At 35.3% G+C, this 12,299-nt stretch overlaps 1 protein-coding gene across 2 annotated transcripts in view; it reads left to right on the top strand.

The window, feature by feature from the left end:
- The window catches only part of MACC1 (MET transcriptional regulator MACC1), a 33,344-nt gene extending 22,194 nt beyond the window's left edge, over positions 1–11,150 (top strand). For both annotated transcript variants that reach the window (XM_032235490.1, XM_032235491.1), the window contains exons 4-5: positions 1,477–1,665; positions 6,199–11,150. In XM_032235490.1, the coding sequence (XP_032091381.1) occupies positions 1,477–1,665; positions 6,199–6,411 (402 nt within the window). In that variant the 3' untranslated portion in view covers positions 6,412–11,150. The remainder of the gene's footprint in view (positions 1–1,476; positions 1,666–6,198) is intronic.
- The last annotated feature ends 1,149 nt before the right edge of the window (positions 11,151–12,299 follow it).

The following is a 12,299-nucleotide window of genomic DNA, read 5'->3' as shown; positions in this document are numbered from 1 at the left end:
TGGGAATGGATAAGTAGAACATATTTAGTCATGGCATACAAGCCATGATCCATGACGTCTGTCAAACAAGATGTGACATGGAGTATAAACTATGGTATCCACCTCTGTTTGGATGACGGGCCTGGCAATTTAAATGCAAACAGTATAATAAACTATCAAAATACCTTCCCCAATCTGTTTACCCAATCCTGAGGTCAATAGGAACCAATAATAACTGAGGCAATTTGGTCAAGACGTTGGACTGCAAGAGGGAAGATTCAGATTGAACTTAGCCGCTAGCCACATTGTTGTTAATTGCAAAGTCATGTTCAACCCATAACGACACCATGGACAACATTCCTCCAGACGTTCATGTTCTCTTCTATCTTCTGGAGTTAATTTAAGCTCACACCTACTGCTTCTATGATTCCATCCAGCCATGTAATTCTCTGTCATCCTTTTCTTCTTTCACCCTTAATCTTTCCCAGCAGTAGGCTCTTCTCCAGTGAGTTCTTCATTCTCATTAGGTGGCCAAAGTATTTGAGTTTCAACTTCAGGTTCTGGCCTTCTAAAGAGCAATCAGGGTTGATCTCCTCTAAGACTGACCAGTTTGATCGTCTTGCATTGAAGGGACTCACATGAGTCTTCTGCACCATAGTTCAAAGACCACAATTCTTTGGTGCCCAGCCTTTCTTATGGTCCACCTTTCACAGTGATACATTGCAACTGGGAAAATCATAGTCTGACTATACACACTTTTGTTGGCAGGATGACATTTCTGCTTTTTAGTATGCTGTCTAGATTTGCCATAGCTTTCATCCCCAGGAGCAAGCATCTTTTAATTTTTTGGCTGCAGTCTCCATCTGCAATGATTTTGGGGCCCAGGAAAATAAAATCTGTCACTACCTCCATTTTTTCCCCATCTATTTGCCAGGAGTTGAGAGGCCCAGATGCCATGATCTTAGTTTTCTTAATGTTGAGTTTCCAGCATCACTTTATTACTTAGAACTTCTTTGGTCTTCTTTTCTCCTTTATCCACCTTGTAGGGTTATATTGAAGGGGAGAAAAGGTACATAGGGTACACAAATCTCCCTGCACATGTGTGGATAATCTAAATCTAACACACAAATGTATTTTAATGAATCATAAGCCGTGAGTTAGGTCTATATAACTAACAATGCTATTTTCTGTGTTAATGGAGTAGTAATTTTGGAAATCACATGGTTTGGGACTTTCCAATATGTCCAGAGAGAGGGAGAGATAAACCCTTACATTTCTACTGTCTGAAATCTTACAATAATTGTTTTCAAACTCTAGGCCAGTTTTCTATTTTAAAAAACCCAAGATTAATAAATAATATGGGGAAAATTACTTCTATACAGTAAAAAGATACGATTCTTCCTTAGTTATGCATCCAAGCTGTTACATTATAATCGCACTGTAATTATTTGTTATTAAAAATATTTAAAAACATAACCATCACACTTGTGCTTCCAGGCACTTTTAAAGCTAGACTGCCAAGGATTAGTAGCCCGTATTACCCAGGATACAGTTATTTTTACTGCGGCGGTAAAACTTGGGAAGAACTGGAGAGAGTTGGCAGAAAAATTAGCACGACTTACAAAACAACAAATTGATGCTTATGAAACTCCTCATCATAACAAAAATGGAGAAGTTGCTCCAGAGGTAAGTCTTACAATATTTCTCTTGTGCTCATTTGCTACAAAAGGTACAATCCATCTCTGAACATTGTCAGTATAAGAAAAACTTGAGAGAAGGAGATAACATTCCATGGTAAATTCACAGGTTTCTTTGATCCCTTTATTACAGTATCTACAACACAGTAAATTTTTGGTCACACTATTAACAGTATCTGTGTTTAAATAAAAACAAGTGTTGAAAAGAGACAAAAACTATCCAGCACTTTAGATAGATGTAAGAGAGTACATTGTGTATATAATGAGCATAACATTTCCTTCAGATTGCTTTTCTTTAATCTTAAACAGCTATCAAATACTCCTGAATTTTAACTTTAGAAATTACTAGGTAATCCATGACCTGTTTGGTCATCCTTTCAAACATATTTTCTTTTCTAAAGAGAAAAATACAAAGACCATAAGCGGGCAGAAAAGCAGTGGGAGACAGAGTGACTTCAGATTTCCTGCTTGCTTCCCCACTGACCCTATTTGTGAGAAGCTGGCAAGGAGTACGGAAATAATGATTACGTGGTAAAACTGCAGTGGCCACAATTTTATGATTAAAAGACTTGAGGAAGATCCTTGAAACTTCAGTTCTTCTGGATGTTGTACACATTCTTTAACTTAATGAATTTGAGGTATCTTAACTCAAAAAATGTTGCACTATGATGTACTGCCTGGGCTAATTGAAGGTTACAAACAGACAAAAGATTTTTTAATGCTTTTTGGATAACATGATTTGGAACGCTGTTACGCATTACTCTGATGGAAAGGATTGACCTATACAAGTCCTATGTGGCTGACAAAATGGATGCTTTAAGTAAAATTGGTTAAATTTCAACAATAGGACTATTTTTAATTTTGATAGCCCAAGTTATTTTTCTTTTTTCCTCATGTAAAATCTCTCTCTTCTCATTTAATTTTTAGAATATGTGTTTTTTCTTCTCTTTACATTTTTCTATATTTGTAGAAATTCTTAAAATTCTTCAGCTTTAGTATAAATTTAAGATAATTCTTAACATTAAAACTTTTACTTTTAAGTACTTTAAAACCCTTTTTAGGGTGGGGCCATGGCCATGGTATTTGAAGGACGGCTATGTCTGAATATATTATCTCACTTATTTAGCTTATTGCGCTAAGCATAGCACATAGCATATTTAAGCTATGTTCTCGCCTATATTTTAGAATTTTCCAACAGGAATATTAAGGTTGTTAAATCACTACAATTGGACTGCATTTAGAAAATATTTTTCTATTTGACTATGCTATTTTTGGCCAACATAATATGTAGAAACAAAAATCCATAGTTAATTAACTTTCTCAAATGCTTATTGATGTTGAAATACTCCTATAACTATGTATCCTTGAATTGGGAATGGGTTCATGTGTTTAAATTGGTAATAAAGAAAATAGTTTTGCTTGTTTCTCCCCTTTTCCATATTTGTCTTTTCTTATACACTCTGTACTCCTGAAAAGAAATCTTGGTTTTCATTTGTACTGGATCGGGGTCCCCCACCCCTGATTCATGGACTGGTCCATAGCATGCCAAAAATCAGGCCGAAGTGAAGCGGGATGCAGGCGGCATGCAAAATCAGGCCTTCCAATCTGCGGAAAAATCTCTTCACCTTACTGGTCCTATATGTTAATAGATGGGAAGAAAATAGGAGGCTAAACTAGAGATTCCTAAAAGCGCGATGAATGGATGACAGATAAAAAAACTAGTATCTTTTGTTCCATTCACTCATAGATTTTGGATTACTCTTGTTCAAAAATATAGTCACAGCTTTCTTTGGTAGTTCTTTTTGCTTCTCATAATATGTAAGTTTGCATAAACCAGAATTATATCCTATTTAATGTTATATTGATATATAGCAGAGAATGTCCACACTTTTTTAAGGAAGATATTTTAATTACAGATACATGTATAAAAAATTCTATACATACTACAAAGAACTGTTTTCTTAGGGTAATTTGCAAATATTTTTAAAGTCTCGTATAAGTTTTTAAAAAAAGAAAATTATTTCTTAGAAATGTCAGAATTTGCACTATACAATTAATTTAAAAGCTCTCTTTAAGTATAACCAAGTTAATAGCACATTAAATGGCTCGGGAGAATAAAAATTTAGGTATCAAGATGAAATTGTTGCTATGTTTCTGTCTCTAGGGAACTGAAAACAGATCCTGAACTCATTTTGGAGAACTTCTCTAACTGAATTGTGTAGGAAATTTTAACATGCATTGATCGGTGTCCATATTTGGAACTAAAATGCTTTAATATCCATATCTATATCCATACACGCTCATGCGCGCATACACACACACATGTATGTATGTATGTATATATGTATGTATGTATATATGTATGTATGTATGGTGCTCTTGTTGTATTTGAGTCTTTTCCCATGTAAGATTGAGATTGTCTTGGCAATGTTTTAGCGAGGTCTCACTCGCCATATTGAGGCTGGGTTTTGGGCTTAAAGTGTGGTCAGAACTGCTGTTTTTTTATAAATATTGGTGCTGTGTGTGTGAAGAGCTGGCTTTGTTTCAGTAAGTGGAATGATTGGTCATGTGGTTGTATCATGATTGGTAGATTGGTGCTGATTGGTGCTGGCTGTGTGTCCATTGTTGTTTCATGTTGTAACGGCCTGGGTGGTGGGTGGGGCTCATTTGTTGACTAGAGCTGGTTTCCAGATGTCTGGTAAGTAGGAGGTATTGTCATGTTTATTCATGTTGTGTGGGTGTTCCTCTATTTCGAAAGCTTCCATAATTATTCTCTTGTTGAAGTGTTCAGTTTTGCAGATTAACCTGATTCCTTCAAAATTAATATCATGTCCTGTAGCTTTAAGGTGCTAGAAAAGAGAGGAAGTTTTTTCTTTTTTTCTTACTGCATTCTTGTGTTCTGCAATGCATGTATTTATTCTCCTGTTCGTTTGTCCTATGTATGTTGCAGGGCAGATTTTGCATGGTATTTCGTAGACTTCTTGGTTTTCTAGCTGGATTTTGTCTTTGGGGTTTCTTAAGATGTTGGCTATTTTTTGGTCAGTGTTGAAGGCTGTCTTGATATTGTGTTTGTGGAGAATTTTGCTGATTTTATCTGTGGTGTCTTTGATGTAAGGGAGGAGGGTGATGCTGTTGTCCTGTTCTGTGTCTCAGTTTTTGCGGGGACTCTCCCTTTGGATTAGGTTGGTAATTGTTTTTCTTTTGTAATCCGTTGGAGATTAATATGTTTGTGAGAGTGTGTAATTCAGTTTTCAGGTGGTCTTTGTCAGCTAGGCGTTTGGTTCTAAAGATGACGGTCTTGGCTACAGAGTTGATCTGTGCAGGGTGGGATGGGATTGTGTGTTTAAGTAGCGGTTGGTGTGTGTGTTTTTTCCTGTATATGGTGTGTCCCAGGGAGCCATTGGGTTTTTTTGTAGATTAGGATGTCCAGAAAGGGAAGTTGGTTATTTGCTTCTATTTCCATGGTGAATTGTATTTTGAGGTGTAGGCTGTTGAGATGTGTTAGGAAGTTGCCCAGTTTTTCTTTCCCATGTGGCCAAATCACGAAAGTGTCATCAACATATCTAAGCCAGAGTTTGGGTTTGGGTTCAGATTTATCTAAGGTGTTAGTTTCAAAATGTTCCATGTAAAAGTTTGTGATGGTGGGTGAGAGGGGTGATCCCATGGGTGCTCCTTCTATCTATTTGTATCTTTGTCCATTATAGATGAAGTATTTGTTGTTTAGGCAATGGTTGGATGTGTTTAAGGGGGTTGTGGACCTGACCTACCACTGCCTAACCAACACATACTTCATCCATAATGGAAAAAGAAACAGATAGAAGGAGCACCCATGAGATCACCCCTCTCACCCATCATCGCAAACATACATGGAACATTTTGGAACTAACGCCTTAGTTAAATATGAACACAAACCCAAACTCTGGCTTAGATATGTTGATGACACTTTTGTCATTTGGCCACATGGGAAAGAAAAACTGGGCAACTTCCTCACACATCTCAACAGCCTACACCCCAAAATACCATAGTTAATCTCCAAAACTGAACACTTCAACAAGAGAATAATTATGGAACCTATAAAAATGGAGAAACACTTCCACAACACGAATAAACGTGATGATACCTCCTGCCTACCAGAAATCTGGAAACCAGCCCTAGTTAACAAATGAGCCCCACCCACCACACAGGCCATTACAACACGAAATAACAACAGACACAAAGCCAGCACCAATCAGCACCAATCTACCAATCATTATACAACCACACGACCAATCATTCCACTTACTGAAACAAAACCAGCACTCCACACCCTCCCACCAAGATTTATAGAAAGACGGCAGCTCCGACTACGCTTTAAGCCCCAAACCCAACCTGAAGATGGCGAGTGAGACCTCGCCGAAACATTGCCAAGACAATTTCAATCTTACATGGGAAAAGATCCGAATACAAAAAGACCAGCATACCTACACCCGTGAAAAATTATTGAACTGTTTTTCGATCTAAACACGATTTTGTTATATTTCAGATGATGTGGAAACCAGCTTATGATTTTCTCTATACCTGGAGTGCTCACCATGGAGACAGTTACAGAGATATGTTGCAAGATCTGCATTTAGCTTTGGACAAAATGAAAAACCCTGTGACCAAACAATGGCGAGAAATAACTGGAGCTCTAATCCTGGTCAATTGCATGGAGGTTCTTCGGGCTAGTGCTTTCTCCATGTTGGATGAAGAATAACATTCATTTTCAAATTTAGGAAGATATTCTATAACTAGTCTCCTTGCAATATCAAACAGGAATATTAAGCAGGAACATTTTCACCAAGGAAAATTTGGAATCTTTGTGAAAATTAATTCCTAAATGTATTCCTTTAACTTGAAAAAAATTGAGTCATTAATTTTCAAGCATCACCAATTTTACCTCATTTTTATTTAAAGCTATTTAGTTAGTAAACATTTATCAAAAGAACACAATTGCTGCATGATCTGAACAAATTCTGAAAGAGTTCAGAATAATGTATTCAGGGGAGGAAATGCAATACTGATGTTAAGTAAGAAGTAAGTTATATTGCTAGAGGAAAAAACATTTTTTCCTAGAAATTGAGTCATAGAGCTCTATTGTCAATTCTATCAATAATGCATATAGTCATCTATATAGGTTGCTCTATGATCCAGATATGTTAATAGTTCTATATAAATATAGTTAAGACTGCAGTTCCCAGGATTTCCACTCCCCATAATCAAACACATAGAAAAGTGTTTCTCAGCTTGGCAAATTTAAGTTGTATGGATTTGAACTTTCAGCCATGCCAGCTGGGAAATTCTGAGAGTTCAAGTCTACATATCTTAAAAATGGTCAAGTTTAAGAAATTCAGATATAGAACCAGTGAGCTTGGACACAAATTTGGGAAAGCTGCTTTATGATAATCACACTACTTCATTGTATGTATCAATTGAATATATTTCCTTGGATATAGTATGAACTTGGCTATTGATTTCCAATAGAAACTAGGCACTGAGCCATGTATCTTTCTAAACTGACTCATGATTTTCTTAATGGGAGCTAAGCATTAGCTACTGTAAAGACTATATAAATCCAAGGAAGCCTTTCTGATTCAACTACTTCTTAGCTGATTGCAGAACAGCCAACTCCTTCTGTAATTGTGTACAGGTTTGTCTTGATTTAGAGTATTTAATTATACTTGTTTTTCCTTTCAACCTGTATATGGGCTTTTTTGGGAGTGGCAGTTCATTCCTAGCAAATTAGAAATATATCATATCTGTGTGGTTGTCCCATCTGCTTTTTAGCTATACAACATTATCAGTGTTGTGTAATATTGGTCATATTTCTAAGTAGTTGTTTTCCTTTTCTTGTTCATGGGCAAGATGCTTATTGGCAGAGAAATCATGACATAAATGCTGTTTTTTTTAATTTGAAACATAGGAATTCCAAAATTCATTTATACCATTTTTTCATAGATTTAATTAATTAATGAAAATATATTGTGACAAAACAGTTTTAATTAATTCCTATGTTTCCAAACTAGCTATTGTTTCATAAACACTTTTTATGTTATGATTTACTCTGTTTTGCTTTCAGTATTAAATTCAAGTGATATCAAAAAGATGAATGCCCATTAACTTATCAATGATTGTTACATTGATTACTTTTTTCATTTTTAAAAATTACACAGTAACATAGTAGCTAGAGACTGAATTTGCCTGCCATTTCAACTAATATTGTTGTTTGTCAAACTGTGGCTTGTATTGACAATGTTAAGGCCAAATGCTTCTTCAGAAAAAGTTTTTTTTAATTCATAGGGGCCTTCTTTATTTGCCTCTATTAGCTTTTTTTAATGGAAAATATTCTACAATAAATGGAAAACTAATCTGAAATTTCAATGTATAAATGATAATCTTACCTCACTTAACATTTTATTAAAAAGAACACTGCCATTAATGTGCTAATAGTACTTCTAGTCATTTTTAATATTTCAAAAGGGGGGGGCTTGAATTCAGCTTGATGAATTATTGGACATATCCATGAGTGGATTCAACACTGTGGAAATGATTTTCTACTTATTATTTAGTTTCCTAACTTGATAAGGTCAACCAGATTTTGCCATCTGCTGAATCTATATGCTAATTTATAGCAGCACAAGATTGAACTCTTTGTTTATCTTTTTGTTGATGCGATTGACATAACATAGTTAATAATAGGTAAGTTAAAATCTTTGTTGTATTAACATAATTAAACTTGGTTACAGCTTGGGGTGGTTGGTTCCTTTAAATCAGGGTTGACTCCTAGTGATACCTTGGACCAGTCTCTACAGTTTTCTAGGCAAAATGTTGGAAGTAGTTTGCCCTTGCTTATTTTGGCTTTTAACCTTAGCTATTTTTTTATTGCACAAACTCAGCTGTTTATTTAAAAATGCAGTGTATTATGAATATCCAGAAAAAGAATTGATTTGGGATTAAGGTAAGCATGTTGTATTAATCCAATCATTGAAAAATTGAAGGAAAAATTTGAAAAATGGTGGAATAAAATGGAACAATAGGATTTTTTCCTTGCTATCTGCCTTTCAGGATTTCCAGGCATACCATAATTGTTTACTATAGTCTCAAGTTACAAAGCACTTTGAGACTTAACTTGGTTTGAATCTGTCAGGAATATCAAGCTATAATTCTAAATGGAATGGCTATTTTAAATGAAGTTTATTTTGTATCTCTCTATATTTTTTAAAACTAATTTGTATGACTTTGTAATATATTTACAGAACCTACTTTTAAGTCAGAGGCTAAAATTCTTAAAACAACATGGAATTATTTCTAATCTTGTTGTGCAAGCATATGGGTAACCTAAGCATTACTATATATTGTTATGTTAATACGTGCACGAAGAATAGCAATAACACTCATTGTAAAATTAATATCTGTAGAAAGGGGATAATCAAAATTTGCTTAGCATTTTATATATTTCAAATAGTTTCATTGTAGTATATATATTACATATAAAAGTATTGAATGATAGTTAAAGATTTATTGGGAAAGATCTAATTTAGTGATGAAAATTTATTGGAAATAGATAAAGCATTATACTTACCTAGATTAATTAAAAATATTCTTTCATTTGTTAATGTAATAGAACTGCTAATATGAGCAGCACATGATTGTGTTAATTGCTTCTAAGAGAAATTCCAACTATAATATTTCAAATTCTGGATGAGATGAAAGTTGCATTGAAGTGCACCTTAAGCTGGGGAAAGAAAAGTGAACAATCCTTTCTGCAGGAATATCTGATTAAACAAAAATACAGTGTTTGGAATGTATGTTAATATTGTTCTTAGTTAATTGTTTTTTTAAAAGGGTATGCATTTTGATTGTATAGATTTGATCCATACTGATTTTTAGTATATTGATACTATAAATAGCATCCTTTGTTGTGTATTTTTCTTCAATTTCTCTTGTGTTGAAATATAACTGTAGCCTGCATACCAGTGCCTGCATTGAATGCAAGGGGTTTTCTTCATTGTAAATATGCATCTGGTTGGACTGATAATGATACACTGTTTTTGAAGATTTATTAATATAGAACAGGTTTGCTATTTTTATGAAATGTGTGCATAGCATAGCAGGCAAATTGTTCACACTGGGCAGGAAGAACAAGTAAATATCTAGAAGTTCCAGTTCAAGAGATTACACCATTCTAAGCACAAAGATTATGTTTAAAAGATATTGGGCTCAACTAGCAAACTTCAGTAGAAAAAAATAACATATGAACTAGGAAAATATGTTTTGCCTCTTCCTCTTGTATAATATAAAAATGGAAAGCAAAAAAAAAACCCTCTGTCTTTGAGAGTTGTCTATCTAGATTTAATTAACAGCAACTGATAATGCATGATAGAGTTGGGGATTAACAACTGAAATATTGAAGTAACTCATTACCATGGGTTGAAATATTATCAGCTCTACCTATGGCAATCCGAGTGATGCCGTATCTGCCCTCTTGTGATGCCCGCAGACTGTAGGGATCTGAACAAGGGACTACAGACTTAGACTGAATCCTAGCAAGACTGGGCGCATCGAGCCTCAGGATTTGAGTGTTTGTCATCTCTAGTTAGACAGGGTTGCAGTATCCCATGAAGATCCAATTTGCAACTTAGTGGTTTTCCTGAACTCACATATGTTGCTCAAAGTGCAAATAGCAGTCATGATCAGTAGACCTTATACACAGTTCTGGTTTGTGCACAAGTCTCAACCATTCCTGGATCATGGCTCCCTGCACTCAAGCCCTATTTATCTCTCACCTGGATTGTTGCAATGCACTCCACAAGGCGCTACCCTCGAAGTTCATTCAGAAGCTTCAGCTTGTGCAAAGTGCAGCAGTGAAAGCAATCTTTGGAATCCCTAGGATGGCCCATAATATATTTCTGTTTCACAAACTTTAGGGTCTACTTCTGAGTGTAGCTCAAGGTGTTGGTTATGACCTTTAAAGCCCTTAAAGGAATAGGTCCAGGCTACCTAATGAACCACCTCGTCTTGCCAGGACAAGCCCACTCTACTCATGCCAACAGAAAGGACCCATCAGTCAAAGAACGCCAACTACCAAGTTCTAGAAGAAGAGCCTTCTCTGTTGCTGTGCCTGCCCTTTGGAAAACTTTACCTTGAAAGTAAGGTCTGCCCCTACCCTCCTATACTTCTACAAGAGTCTGAAAACCTGTGTCTGCCAATTTCCTGACAACCAAATGGAATTCACACCAGAGGTAGATGCAAGATAGATGGCTGACTCCATCTTCCATCCTTGTTCTTTTCTGTCCACCCACCTGTCTTTTTGGTTATCATATTGATGTATTCTAATTGTGTTCCTTTTTCAATGTTTATTTTAAGGTTTTACTTCTGTTTACACTCCTTTCACTTTCTTCCTTTTTATTGTTGTAGGCACTAAATGTAACAAAATAAATAAACACATAAAATGTATTAACCTGTGTATTTGAAAATCTTAATGCCACTATTACAAAATCAAGGATTTTGCTGTCCATTTTTGCATCACTTTTATGAATCTATATGAAGCAAGGAAACTTATAATCAAAAATAATTTACATACAATGTAGTTAATATAAGTTTCCCATAAGTAAATACTTTCACACCAGGAATATCAATTGGAATAAGTCATTGAAATCTGTGTTGGGCTACAATCCTACATAACTATGAAGTCAATGAGAACACAGTGCTTATAGACTTTATTATTTATATCCAGCTTCTACTCAAAGCAGTGTACACAAATCCCTCCTGATTTTCTTCCATCTGTGGCAATTCTTTGAAATTGGGCTGAAAGTGACTTGCCCAGAGTTACTCAATGTACTAAGTGGTCAAATAGACATTTCAACCCAGTTCTTCCTGAGTTAAGACTATTACAATGCAGTAGCTCTGTATCCACTGAATTGCCCTGGAATGAGTGGATAGCTTCAGTGCTACCATTAATTCCCATTGAAGGCGAAAGTTATCTGGATGAACGATGAAGTGCTTTTAATATGACATAAACTATTACTGTGGGACAGGAATATCGGCTCAGGAAGGAAATATATGATGGCAGAAGGGAGATTGTAGACGTATTTCATGTTAACGTGAAGTTTTCATTTTAATCGAGACAGTTTTGCTGAGCTATCCTGGAATGACTACTATTAAACACCCGAATATACTTTAAGGTAGATAACCAGTTTATCTGAGGGAGAAAGGATGGAACTTCTTGCAGGAACAATACCCTTATCCTTAAAATAAGCAAAGACGGCATGAACTTTATTGTCATGGATTATTTAACTAATAACAAGCCTTGAGAGAGGATAGAGATGCGGGAGGCAATTGATGGAAGATGACAGGAATGCTATATTTGCATCACAGAATGTCAGAAATGAAATTCCTTTCCAACTAGCTTGGAGGAAAGTAGTTGGAAAGAAAGCTACTGTATATTTCTAACATTCTAACAGCTATAAAATGCTTTTGATTATATGATTCCAACTTTTATGTTCTATTGTCTTCTAATTATAAATCAAAATTATTACATTTTAGCAAAGGTGTAAATACAGCAAATCAATATTATTTTTGGGGAGGGTGTCTAATAGAAAAGGA

The sequence above is a fragment of the Thamnophis elegans genome, chromosome Z, assembly GCF_009769535.1.
Source record: "Thamnophis elegans isolate rThaEle1 chromosome Z, rThaEle1.pri, whole genome shotgun sequence".
NCBI classification, from domain to species: Eukaryota; Metazoa; Chordata; class Lepidosauria; order Squamata; family Colubridae; genus Thamnophis; species Thamnophis elegans.
This window is presented reverse-complemented; position numbering and strand designations above follow the sequence as displayed.